This window comes from Grampus griseus, assembly GCF_964374135.1.
Source record: "Grampus griseus genome assembly, chromosome: 12".
In the NCBI taxonomy this organism is placed as follows: domain Eukaryota; kingdom Metazoa; phylum Chordata; class Mammalia; order Artiodactyla; family Delphinidae; genus Grampus; species Grampus griseus.
The window spans coordinates 11,100,013-11,114,238 of record NC_139006.1 but is presented as its reverse complement, the minus strand read 5'-3'; the positions used below and the strand labels follow the sequence as shown (position 1 = coordinate 11,114,238).

General features: G+C 45.7%; 1 protein-coding gene across 1 annotated transcript in view; it reads right to left on the bottom strand.

Moving 5' to 3' along the window:
• Positions 1-976: 976 nt before the first annotated feature.
• Positions 977-14,226, bottom strand: part of VSIG10 (V-set and immunoglobulin domain containing 10) — a 36,950-nt gene continuing 23,700 nt past the window's right edge. The window contains exons 5-8 of the mRNA XM_082668213.1: positions 9,782-10,075; positions 6,853-6,982; positions 4,818-5,029; positions 977-3,906 (exon numbers count right to left, since the gene is read on the bottom strand). Of these exons, the coding sequence (XP_082524339.1) occupies positions 3,851-3,906; positions 4,818-5,029; positions 6,853-6,982; positions 9,782-10,075 (692 nt within the window). The 3' untranslated portion in view covers positions 977-3,850. The remainder of the gene's footprint in view (positions 3,907-4,817; positions 5,030-6,852; positions 6,983-9,781; positions 10,076-14,226) is intronic.

The following is a 14,226-nucleotide window of genomic DNA, read 5'->3' as shown; positions in this document are numbered from 1 at the left end:
GAAACGGGAGAGATGAATGACCCAAGAGAAAGGCCTAGAACAGGAACAGGGAGTGGAGTTGGGCCACCTCAAGTGGGAGGTGAGGTGACACATTCTGGTGACTACAATTAGCTGAACCCTGTGAGAAACTCCAAAACCACCAACTGCTACAAGGACCCGACAGCTGATACAAATTGTCTTTTCAGACAGCCCATCAGTCTACTGCTCCATGACAACTCCTACCCTAGCCCTTTAATATTAGAAAGCATGCAATCTGACCAAAGAATTCCCTGGTGGTCCAGGGGTTAGGACCTCGCGCTTTCACTGCCAAGGGCACGGGTTCAATCCCTGGTCAGGGAACTAATATCCTGCAAGCCGCAGGGCATGGCAAACAGAACAAAAAACAATCTGACCAGGGACTTCCCTGGCGGCGCAGTGGTTAAGAATCTGCCTGCCAGTGCAGGGGACATGGGTTTGAGCCCTGGTCCAGAAAGATCCCACATGCCGTGGAGCAACTAAGCCCATGAACCACAACTACTGAAGCCCGCACACCTAGAGCCCGTGCTCTGCAACAAAAAGAAGCCACGGCAGTGAGAAGGCCGCGCACTGCAACAAAGAGTAGCCCCTGCTCACCACAACTAGAGGAAGCCCACGCACAGCAACGAAGACCCAACGCCACCAAAAATAAATAAATAAATAAAACAATCTGACCAAAAAGAGGCGTGTGTTTGAGGGTATGTAGCAAGAAAACAATGGAGAACAAATTTCTTGAGGAGTTTAGGAGAGATGAGAGGGTGGGTAGGATCTACAAGTCGTGGAAAAGAATAACACGGCAAGGAAGACAATATTGTTACCAATATTGGGACAGCTAATTAAAAAAACAAAAATTGGGGGCAGCAAATCCACTTCCCCAAATCTTTCAGTTTATTAATCAGGTCTAAATGAAGATGACTAAAGCATTTATTTAAAAATAACTTTATTCCATTATCTTAAAAAAATCCATATTATAACCTCAGAATGAATTTCTCCCAACCTCGCCTCCACACCAATTATTAAAATGTAAATAATGCAGAGAGATCTGTTTCGTTCTTTTTGCAGCAGTTCCTGGCCAGGACCATGGTGAGAAATGCCGGTTGGCACATGTTGCATCATAATAAACTTTACCCAGCAAGGATGATTTTCCAGGTCTCAGTGCCTGGGTTAGGGAAATTTTCCATCATGGGCTTTCCTGCTGCAGTAATAGGGTTGGTGTGTGCTTGTGAGAATGGGAGCTGCTATCAAAGCCACAGGATTATGACAGCCCCTTTCCCAATGTCCACCAGGTTTTGAGGAAAAGGAATGTCAGTTGCGATGGCCTGGAAGTATTTATCTTCCTGGTTCTGGTAAGTATATCTCTTCATCTCCAGTTCACAATACATTCAGATAAGATTTTATTTTAAAGCACAATGTAACAAGTTGGACTTTGCCACAGAAAGTCTGTAACCTGCTGTCAACGTACTGGTGGAGTTGGGGATGGGTCATCTTAAAGAAAAGAAAAAAAGCCCTAATTCTTTAAAATCCTTAAAGCTTGAAGACCCCCCCCCCCCAGTACCTCAGCTCTTAACTGACCCAGCAATGTTATCTGTGCACACAGGGCTCAGATATAAGTGACAACAATCACAGCTCAGCTGGACAAGGGTTAATAATGTTTGGCACCAAGACCCTGAAGCTCCCATTTACTAGTGGAAAAATCCTGCCTCGAAGATTTCCCTATCATTAGGTGTGCACGCAGGAGAAGAGGAAGTCGCAGGAAGCATCTCAGTGATCTTGCAAATCATTCTCTGCATTCCCAGCTAGGGATTTTTTTTTTTCCCCTAATAGTTTCTTTGCTTTTTCCCTTTTTAAGTATGGTCGCCTCTGCAGGGTGGACTGTCGGATCCAGAGACCAGCTCAGTGTGCAGTGAGTTTAAACACAACCTGTCAATTATCTGTTCTGAAATGACACTAACTTAGACTGGTTAGAGTGGTTAAGAATGTGAGGTTCCGGGCTTCCCTGGTGGCGCAGTGGTTGAGAGTCTGCCTGCTGATGCAGGGGACACGGGTTCGTGCCCCGGTCCGGGAAGATCCCACATGCCGCGGAGCGGCTGGGCCTGTGAGCCATGGCCGCTGAGCCTGCGCGTCCAGAGCCTGTGCTCCGCAGCGGGAGAGGCCACAACAGTGAGAGGCCCCCGTAACGCAAAAAAAAAAAAAAAAAAGAATGTGAGGTTCCACGCAGCGAAAGACCCAGCCCAACAAGAGAACTGCAGGTCACAGCTATCCCTGACGGGTAGACATTGGAGCCAGCCTCTGACCTCCCCAGTGTTCTGAGCTGGGGACAGGGTTCACTTCTAGTGACTCCCTCAGTTTAGTTCCTTCATCCAAGAAAGTGGACCTGCTCCAACCACACCTGCAAGGTAACCCTGCAGGCAACACACTTCTCATCTTAGGAGTCCCAAGTCCTGTTATTGGAGAGGGAAGTTCTCCTTTAAGTCGTGCCCATCAGAGCAGGATATGCAACATTGAAGAGTGCAAATTCAAGTCAGATTTTCAAGTTTAGCACACATATTTTACACCCTTAGAAGGTCCCTGACATTTAAGAGATTAGGATGAAATTAGAAAGAAAAAAAAATCTCTAAACTGTACAGGGAACAGCAGCAGCTTAAACTCATCATATGTTATTTTCATTCAAAACTTAGCATTATTGAGCAGCGTATCTTCCTTAAGAAGTAGGAAGGAAACAAGCTTTCCCATTCCCATTTCCAAGATCAAGAAACCGAGGCCAGACGAACTGATCTACTCTGTTACAAAACATTTCTCCTTGCCTTTTTCAAAGCCACAGGAGAAAGGAAGGATGGGAAAGTCTGAAAGCTAATAGTGCATCACCTAAGAGGCTTTTCTAAACACGAAGCTCTGGAAAATGCGAGATTCTAATGAAAGGCACTTCCTCTTATCAGCCCCTACCTCTTTTGAAAAGAATTCTATCTCCAGGGAGGCAAAAATCCCCAGGAGAGCTCTGATGATGCCCTGGTCTGGAATATTCTACAGAGAATGGAAGGCCCAGGCAGCAGTTTGTAACTGAACAGTTGACATTTTTCTTCTTCCGCTAAGGAAGGCAAAGGAGAAGATAACTAACATCTACGGAGCACCTCCGAGGCACGCTCACACCCTGAAGTACCTTGGTCCCCACCATAGCCCTGTAAGATAGGTGTGATTTCACCCATTTCACAGATGAAGAAATCGAGGCTCAGGACCTGCCCAAGCCCATGAAACAGGTAAGGAGCAGAGTCCAGATTCAAGACCAGGTGTTTCCGACTCAAAACCCGAACCAAAGTGCCTCCCTCGGATTAGGATCAGTAGCTGACCCCCCTCACCTTTTCCAGAGAGCTGACGTGTGCCTGGTTCCTCAGCTCACCGGGGCAGTGAAAAAGGAAGTGTCCTTATCACCCCACAGTATTCCCTTGTGTGCTGGGGCGAGCTGGTTACAGACTTTAACAGTGACAAAGGGCGCCGAGGCCAAGTGCCTCCCCCATCTCATCATCAGTCAACCTGGAGAAAGCCAGGGGCACAGTGACAGGGGCACCTCAGATACCAAATGCAGCTTTCCCCCCAACACTGCCCGTTCCAAAGCTTTTCAGCATTGTTGAGAAAACTTACAGTAAATCAAACCAATTTAGAAAAAAGAAGAAAAAGGGAAGGAAAGATGTGTGTGTGTTTTCCTTTTTTTTGCTGAGAGCCACAAACCGTTTTCAGCCCTCAGGCAGGGATGCAAGTCAACTGAAGCACAATATAAAACTCATCTTCGACGTAGCTTTCCAAGCTTTTGAGACAGGATAACAAAGGACAGTTGTCTTCCTCAAACTGGCCTGTCTTCTTCTTGAATGATGTCACTCTGCTGCTCACTGCTGTCATCTGTACAGGAGGGAAAAGTAGACCCAACTCTGAGTAATCTCAATAGGGGCGACTCTGTTTCTGTATCAGTTTTCTTTTCTTTTTTTTTTTTTTCTTTTGGCCACTCCATGTGGCACGTGGGATCTTAGTTCCCTGACCAGGGATTGAACCCATGCCCCCCTGCAGTGGTAGCGCAGAGCCCTAACCACTGGACTGCCAGGGAATTCCTCCCCCCTGCAATCAGTTTTCAATTACCTCTATTTCTAGACCTTTACTGATGACTTGGTGGAGGAGCAGGTGGGGCAGGGTGTGTATCCCCGCTTTTACCTGTTCTTTCCACTCAAAATCCTCTGACATGCTTGACACTGCCCACCCTTCACACTCTTGGTTTCTGCCATTCCCCTCGCCTGGACCACCCCTCCTTTCTGCTTATTCAAACTTAGCTGTCCTGAAAGACGTGCCTCATAGTCCACATCTTCCATGAAACATCTCCCAACCAGTGCACCCCTCAGGGCTCTCATCTTTCTCCTGAGGTTCTGTGATTTGTAAACGTACCATTCATCAGGCAAGGAATCAGATTCCTTCTTGCCAAAGCTCCTCTACTGCTCTCACAGAGGGTTGGTTAAATCTTCCTTCTGTTTTCATTTCCCCCTCGTGTTTTAGTCTGTTCGCCCTAACTGGTCTCGTAAAGCCCTTTACCATCCGTCTTTCTTTTCTAGTGCCTGACAGTACCAATCTGTGCCTTTCCCAGAGCAGGCCCTTGATAAATATTTGTCCATTTAATTAGCGTGTAGGTAGTTGATAGGAGATTCTCAGATTCTAGATTAAACTTTAACTGTCTTTCCCAACCTTTAAAAGACAGACCCTTGGAGATTTTTTCCAGGGAAGCCCCCCACAACCTCGCAGAGAGCTTCTAAGGACAAAGAGCTTACCCTGCAGAGCCTGGAGTCCATTGGCCATCCGGTCCACATTCCCATTCACCAGTGCGGTCACTCTGTGGATGTGGCCGTACTTGGTTACTTCTTTTGGAGACTCCTCCCTCTCACTTGCTTCCTCCTCTTCCTCTTCTGCAGCATCTTCCTCTTCCTCCACCTCTTCCTCTTCTGAATCCACCAAAACCATGACATCACCCATGTCTTGCCTCCTAATTTCCAGAAGGGGAGAAATAATCAAGAAGATACCCTGTTTTCTCCAACTTCAGCCCTCGCTGAACAGGAAACACTTGGTTCTTTGCAGCCCCTTTGGTAACATGGAAAATTCTTCACGTATTCAACTTGGTTGAGTTGTGAGATGACAGTGCGACTGTAACCTCGCAGAGAGATGCTGCCGAAGGTTTGTCTAGATAATTGTATCTTGTGCTGGGTGAGTTTTAGCGCTCCACCTCTCCCCACCCTGCTGCTTCTCAGGCAGATGACCTCATTGTCCCAAGCACCCACCATTTCAGCTCCCCTCACAGCACGTACACAGACGCTCTGTTCCTTTCCTGAAATGCCCTTATTTCTCCTGCACTTACTGAAATTTCTCCACCTTGTCATTATTCAAGGCCCAAGTAAAATCCTCTGCCTCCCCCTGAAGCCTTGAACTATGACTGAATTTGGCGTCCACGGCTAGCGGTTTGGCACTGAATTGTTCTCTAGTTTGTTGCTAGTTCTGCCGGCCCAGCCAGACTGTACATTTCACGGGCCAGTCACAGTCCTCGGAGCATCGCATTCTCATTTAATCCTTACAGCCCGCCTCTGAGAAACAGATGAGGAGACAAAGGCTCAGAGAGGGTCAGGGATTTTCCAGGAGCCACGGGCTTGAAGGGCAGAGCTGCCATGTGAACCCAGGTCCATTCATTCCAAAGCCTTTTCCCATTATGCCAAGCTGCTCCCTTCTGTGAAAAATAAGCCTGGGGAATGACAGATTCATTCCAGAATGACCCTCAAAAACAGGGCTGTAAAGGTAACACTTTCCGTTGAAAGATCGTCCCAGAACAATAAAATCCCCTCATTATGAACGATGGTCCCAGAACAATAATACCCCATAGTTATAAACGGATAAGAGGAGCAAAGAGAAGAGTTCTTTGCTCCCACCCAGAATCTCCTTAGGAGGCTAATACATAAGTTCCATTTAGTTGCTTTGCCCCTACTGAGGTTTCCTTTTGGGAGGGGCTTCTGGGCATGCTCAGACTAGTCTTCCAAAACATGCTGTGAGACTATGACTTCTTCTTCCTTTTAGAAAAGGAAAACTAAATAAAACAAATGCATGAATGACTGGGCTCAACATGTACATGCTGTCTTTATGCCTCAGTGACAGTCCAGCAATGTGCCTGGCCCTGAGGTCTGGCGTTGTACAAAGAGCACAGACTTTGGAATCGGGTCAGGCCCAGGTCTGACTGCAGGCACGGCAGCTCACTCCCTGGATGAGCTTGCAGAAGCGGCTTTTTGCTTCCCTGAGCCTCCCTCGACTTGTCTGGGACACGGAGACAAGAGCAGCACCCTGAAGAATTTACGACGGGGTTGTAATAATGCCTGAGGAAGCACCAGCCCCGTGTCTGGCCTGTGGTAGGTCCCCAGTGGCGGTGGTCATTATTGTTCTTATGAAACGTTATAAACAAAACGTCAGTGAAGACATCATGGAAATAGATTTTTGATTTGAGTCTAGGGAACACTCACCTGAAAGTGCTTCCTACTGAAAGGAGAAAGGAAAAAACATTAATATCCAATAATATCCACTTCGGCCTCACAGAAATTTCTAATCAATCTAACATTTACAAAAGAATGGACAATGAGAAAACTGACCCAACACGAGAGATGACAGGGTGTTCAGGCATGGTTCTTAGGTGCTTCATTATTGCACATCTAAACCCAATTTGGAAACCTCTCGAATGGAGCTTCGGTTGGAGCATAACAGGGGCCACCTTCCCCCACCCACACCCTCTCAAGAAGCCTGAGAGAGAAGCAAAGGGACCCAGGAAGCCCTTACCGTTCCGGGAAGCCCTTACCTTTCCAGCAGAACACAGGGCTGTAGTACAACAGAAGCCCAGAGATAATGGCCAGTCCCAGCAGAAGGAGGCTCACGATGGTGCCCACAATTCCCCCGATGTTTACAGGTTCTGCAAAGACAAATCATACCCTTGACTCGGCCACGTGATACAAACAGCTAGGAGGGCAATACCTCCCCTCCTCTGCCTGGATCCTACTCTTATCTCGGTTTCATGACCTTGGGCAAGGCATATGACCTCTCTGCAGAGCAAGATAAAGATCTCATTTTTCTACTTCAGTTTGTGGGAATCAAACAAAGCCTGTGATGCAAAAGAATACTGGAGGGAGGCGTGGTGGTGGGATGAACTGGGAGATTGGGATTGACATATATACACTCATATGTATAAAATAGATAACTAATAAGAATTAGTTATATAAAACTAATTTTATATAAAAATATAATTTTATATAAAAATATAAAATAAAATTCAAAAAAAAAAGTAAAAACAGAAAAAAAAAAAGAAGAACATTGAAAAGTTAAAATCTCTGTGTCTCCACCCATCAAGACTGCTGTTAAGGTCATAGTAATTAAGAGTGTGAGTTATTGGTGCCACAACGAAGTGATCAATAGAACACAATAGGGAGGGTCTTCCCTGGCAGTCCAGCGGCTAAGACTCAGCGCTTCAGGACTTCCCTGGTGGCGCAGTGGTTAAGAATCCGCCTGCCAATGCAGGGGACATGGGTTCGATCCCTGGTCGGGGAAGAGCCCATGTGCCACAACTAAGCCCGTGAGCCACAACTACTGACCCTGCGCTCTAGAGCCTGCAAGTCACAACTACTGAAGCCTGCGCGCCTAGAGCCCGTGCTCCACAACAAGAGAAGCCACCGCAGTGAGAAGCCTGCTCGCCATGACTAGAGAAAAGCCCGTGCGCAGCAACGAAGACCCAATGCAGCCAAAAATAAAAAATAAATAAATAAATGAATTTATTAAAAAAAAAAAAGAAAGACTCAGCGCTTCCACTGCTAGGAGCACGGGTTTGATCCCTGGTCGGGGAAACTAAGATCCCGCATGCTGCTTGGGACGGCCAAAAATATATATATATATTTAAAAAAAGAGAACAGAATAGGGAATCCAAGAACAGGTCCACACACAGAAGGAAACTTGATATAAGACAGACTAGTGAGTAGAAGAGGAACTCTTCAGGATGTGGTGCTAGACCAAATAGTTATCCAAATTGGGGGGTGGAGGAAACTTGATGTCTACCTCACATCATTCACAAAAATCAATTCTAGATGGACTAAAGAGTTAACTATGAAAGGCAAGTGTTAAAACTTTAAGAAAATATGGAAGAATACTTTCATGACCATAGGATAGATAAGGATTTCTTAAGACACAAAAATTGCTAATGATATAAGAACAGATTCATAAAGTCAACAACATTAAAGTAAGAATGCCTGCAAATCGAAGGATACCATAAAGAAAACAAGAAAGACAACTGAAAGGAGATATTTGTAGCATGTAAAACTAACAATTAGCATATGGAATTTCTAAAGAACTCCTATATATCTATAGGAAAGGGGAAAACGTCAAAAGACACAATTATGTATTTCGCAGATGAAACATAAAGAGCAAATAAACATATGAAATAATGCTCAGCCTTCTTAGCAATCAGAGACATTCAAATTAGAACCACAGTGAGATTTCATTTTACACCTACTTGATGGGCAAAAATCACAAAGTCTGTGGGTGAAAATGTGGAATGACTGCTGTTGCAAATGGAAATTGGTATAACCACTCTGGAAAATAATCTGATGCTATCTCACAGATAAAAATGCACATAACCTAACCTTCATTTCTACTCCTTGTACAAATATTCTAGAGAAATATTTGCCTGGGGACCTGGGTATATGTACACAAGGGGCTGGTAAAAAGGTTTCCATAGCAACACAGTTTGTTCATCGCAACAAAAAAATCAGAAGCAGCACAGACATCCATCAGCAGGAAAATCAATAACTTAGTTGTGGAGTAGTGATACAATGGAAAATTATACAGCAGTACAGAGGTACAAAGTATAATTATACACATCAGCAGGAATAAATTCTGGAAACAAAATGTGGGATAAAAAAGGCAAATTACAAAAGACTACACTTGTATGGTAATAGCCATTTTTCAAAACTCTAAAACAAACAATATATTATGTAGACATGTGTACGTATGCAGCATATTTTTTCTTAAATAAAACATGAAACTCAGGATAGTGGTCACCTTTTTCAGAAGGCCCAGGATAAGCCTGGAAACGGGCCTACAGGTAGGGTTGCCAGATAAAATACTGTGTGCTCACTTAAATTTGGATTTCAGATAAACAATGAATATTTTTTTTAGAATAAGTATGTCCCAAGCAATACTGGGGAAGTACATTAAAAAAAAATTATTATTTGTTTTTCTGAAATACAAATTTAAGTGAGCATCCTGTTTTCTTAGCTGGCCACACTAGCCACACTCTCTGCAGGTAATTCCAGCAGTGTTGGCACTGTTCTATATCTTAAGTGGGATGTTAGTTTCCTGGGTGTTCATTTTGCTATTATGTTTCTCAGCTTACATTTTATATATATATATATATATATATATATATATATATATAAATTATATCTATTTTATACATGTATGTATTTTATTTTAATATATATATACTTTTTTTCCTTTAGGGTGTAACAGATATTAAATAACTTTTTTATCCCTATGCAAATGTTAGAGATTTAGGACTGGACAATAATTCTCCCATCCACCTTGTCAAGCCACAGGGAAGCAGACAGGCCTTCTCCCAGATGGCAGTGACCCACATGTAGGGAGGCACCAAGCTGTCCCCATGATGATGCCAGGTCCTCTGAAGCTCTCGGCCCTCCTCCTCCTCCGGGGCCACTTCACTCACCTTTCACGCTCAACCAGATGTCCACCTCCCTCACCCCCACGGGGTTCTCAGCCCGGCAGACATAGTAGCCCTCGTCCAGGTCCTGGGAGCAGTTGCGGATGGTGAGGGTGGAGCTCTGGCCACTCTGGGTGATGAGGTGGTGGCTGCTGGGCTGGATGATGACCTCCGGCTGGGTGAGGTTGCTCAGCCACAGGATCTTGGCAGGGGGGTAGGCTCCAGACACTTCGCAGGTGAGCGTCACATTGCCTCCCACGAAACAAGTCTTCATGGGCTCAGAGAGAAGGGAGGGGCTCCCTGACCATCAGAAGAAGGTAAAGAAAGACAAACGTTGAAGGAGATTCAATCGGTGGTCTGAGAATTTCAAGAATATTACTTCTTCCAAACAAAGCAGCTCCAGGAACTTCTGTACTGCACCTGGTCTCATATAATAATAAAAGCTAATATCTGCTGAACATTCAATGGGCTAGGCACCATTCTACTTATTAACCCAATTAATAATTCTCACAACAATCTTGTTATCCCCATTTTGCAGATGGGGAAACTGTGGCACAGAGAAAGTTAAGTAACTTGCTCAAAGTCACATGACTAAATAAGTGAGCAGCTAGGATTCAGGGGGAACAAATGTCCTGGTTTGCGTAAGGCTGAGGGGGTTCCCAGGACCTGGGGGCTTTCAGTGCTAAAACTGGTGAAGTCCCGGGCAAACCAAGATGAGTTGGTCACTCTATGTAAGAATGGAACCCAAGGAGTCACGCTTTTGTGGTCCACATCTCCTTACTTCTTATGCTGTAAGCTTCTATGTATAATAACCATACTGATGAGATGAGATATGGGCACACAGCCTGACAAGGGTGTTCCAGGGGACAGAAGGCAGCTGTATTAGTTTCCTGTTGCTGCTGTAACAAATTGCACAAACTTAGCAGTTAAAACAACACAAATTTATCCTTTTATAGTTCTGGAGGTCAGAAGTCCGAAATAATCTTGCAGAACTAAAATCAAGGTGTTGGCCAGAGCTGGTCTCTTCTGGAGGCTCTAGGTGAGCATCCATTTCCTTGTTTTCTCAGCTTCTAGAAAGGAGCCACCTGCATTCCTTGGCTTGCAGTCCTTTCCTTGAATTACTCCTACCTCTTGCATCTGTCATCACTTCTCACTACTGCATGTGACCCTCCTGCCTCCCTCTTATAAGGACCCTTGGGATCACACTGGGCCCACCCAGATAACCCAGGACACTCTCCCCATCTCAAAATTCTTAATCACAGAAGCAAAGCCCCTCTACCATGTAAGGTAACATTATCACAGGTTCTGGGGATTAGGATGTGGACATCTTTTGGGGGCCATTCTTCTGTCTAGCACAGGTCTGTCCTAGAAAACTCAGAATGTGGCGTCCCTGTGGCCTTGGGGTCTGATTTAAGTGGGACACAGGGAGCTATGAGGTCTACTATGGCTATCTACTTGTATACTTTGCAAGAGAAGCCTTTTCCCAAAATGTACACCCTCTTGGGAAGGGTAGCAAATTCATCTTGGGAGGATTTATGAAATCCATATTTTCAGCAGCTGAGGGATACAGAGCAGCATGTTGGGTTCCTGCCCTGGAGAGTGAAACTACACGCTTCCCCTTGGCCGTTGTTCCAAGAGAGCAACTAGGGTTTCACTGCTGGCATCTGCGGAAGGGGCAAGGGGCAAGGGGATGGGGGTGGAACAACCCAGAAGCCTCTCTCTCTAGGTCAGGTTAACAGAAGAGAATACCCCAAACCTGGTTTTGCTCAGAAAACTCACCTGCGGACACTCCTTCTTGGATCAACTGTCAGATTCCCCCCATGTTGCTAAATCACTCCTTCCCCGCTTTATGGTTAACCAGAATTTCCTTTAGGGTCACAAAGCCAGCAGCAGTGACAAGCCTCATCAGTATGGCTGTATTTGGGGGTCCCAAACCAAAGTGTGGTAAATGGCCCCCTCCTCCTTTATTAAAAGCAAAACAAACAATTCCCCCAGTGCACCTCCCCTGAACCCCAAACAAACATCATGTACTTTTGCCAGACACAGCACTCACCCCTCAGACAGCTGTGTCACCATCCAGCTAGTGTGGCACCTATAAATTCAACGAGTTTCACTTAAAGGGTTACTGCGTCAGGGGTGGGGCAGGTGCTGCTGGGCCCTCACAGATCTGCAAGAGGCGGACCACATGCTGGGGCGGGGCTCCATAACAGTAACACCGCAGCTTATCGTAGGCTGAGTTGGCGTCTTCAGTTTAGAGGCTACACACCATATAAAGAGAGATCTGGGGAGTTCCCTGGTCGTCCAGTGGTTAGGACTTGGTGCTCTCACTGCCGGGTGGCCCAGGTTCAATCCCTGGTCGGGAAACTAAGATCCCACAAACTGCGTGGCACAGCTGAAGGAAAGAAAGAAAGAGAGAGAGGGAAGGAGGGAGGGAGGAAGAGAGAGAGAAAGAAGGAAGGAAGGGGAGGGAGGGAGGGAGGAAGAAAGAGAGAGAGAGGGAGGGAGGGAGTGAGGAAGAAAGAGAGAAAGAGAGAGAGAGGGAGGGAGGGAGGGAGAGAGAGAGAAAGAGAGAAATAAGGAAGGAAGGAAGGAAGGGGAGGGAGGGAGGAAGAAAGAGAAAGAAAGGAAGGAAGGAAGGAAAAGAAATGAAAGAAAGAAAAAAGGTAGATAGATAGATAGATAGATAGATAGATAGATAGATAGATAGATAGATAGATCTGGGCAGCAGGATTCCCCAAAAGCATCACTTTTCATCAGCTTGGGGGCTACACTGCCCTGGATCCCTGAGGTGGTTGTTAGCATTACACTTCAGGGTCGTACTAGTCCTTTCAAGTGGAATGATCCAGACACCCCTCGCCTGCAAGGGCCTTGCTACTCAAGGTGTGGTCTTCGGACCAGCAGCATCAGCACTTCCTGGACGCAATTAGAAATGCAGATATTGTGTCCGCCCAGACCGAGAGAGTTAGAACCTGCATTTTAACCAGACCCCCCAGGTGACTTGTATGCACATCCAGGCTCGAGTGCCCAAGAGGGAGGCGGGGAGAACTGGACGGCGTCAGAGTCCGAGAAGGGCCCAGGCTCTGTGCTTGCTTCCTGTGCTCCTGGAATTGGGAAAACTTCTGGTCAGCTCCCTTCTCCAGACACATTTCTTAACCCTGAGCACATATTTAGATTCAAATTATTGGTCAAGTCTCAGGGGTCACAGGAATAAAGACTTAGGCAAGATCTGCAAATAAAATGGAAGGGTAAGGGCGAAATAACACAACCCCACCAGCTGCCTCTGCTAATTTCACCCTCTCTCAGCATCGGTCCATCATTTATTCACTTCCTGGGACTTACTGTCCATAACACACTTCAGACATCCTCATTATGTACCACTCTGAGTGTGTATACTGCTTTCTATTTGCAGTCTGGGCAAGTCGGCTGCCTCTGTTTCACCATCAGTAAAATGGAGCGTCCTCCCCAAACTCATGTCCACCTAGAACCCCGGAATGTGATCTTATTCGGAAATGGAGTCTTTGCAGATGTAACTAGTTAAGGTAAGGATCTCAAGATGAAATCATCCTGGATTGGGGGTGGGCCCTAACTCCAAGGACTGGTATCTTATAAGAAGAGGAGAGGCCACAGGGAGACATACACACAGAGGGGAAGGTCACATGAAAACAGATGCAGAGACCAAAGTGATGCAGCCACAAGCCAAGGAACACATAGAGCCGTGAGGAGCTGGAAGAGGCCAGGAAGGATTCTCCCACGAAGACGCTGATGGGAGCACGGCCCTGCCGACACCTTGATTTCAAACTTCTAGCCTCCAGAACTGAGACAGAATAAACGGCTGTTGTTTTAAGCCACCAAGTTCATGATACTTTGTTACAGCAGCTCCAGGAAACTAATTCTGAGGGATAATACGAGCTCTCAGCTCACAGGGTGATTGAGGACTGAACGAGATACTGTGTGCAAAACACTTGGCACCTGCACTCTATCTGCACTCAGTAAATGTTAATGTCACCATCGCAGTTGACCCTTGAACAACATGGGGGTTGGGGGACCAACCTGCGAGAAATCTAAAAATCCACGTCCTGCTCTCTCTGCCTCAGAAGCAAAGGAATTGATAAATGACTCGCCCAAGGACAGGAAGCTGAAACAGTTTGGATAGAATCAGGACTCAAACCCTAGTTCTTTTGATTCTATATCCTGTGATCTCTAATCAGACACAAACTTTTCCCCACAGTGAGTTAATTTAAAGATCTGTTAAGTGAAAATACAGATACAACATTTATTGAAAAAAATTCACATGTACGCGGAACCGCGCAATTCAAACCTGTGGTGTTCAAGGGTCAGTTGTATTTGTGATATTGTCATTTCCTGCTCCACATTGGCCAGACTTCTCTCTCCAAGTAAAGTTTAAGTCCTTTAAAGGCAAAGACTTTGTATTCCTCCACAGTACCTGGAAC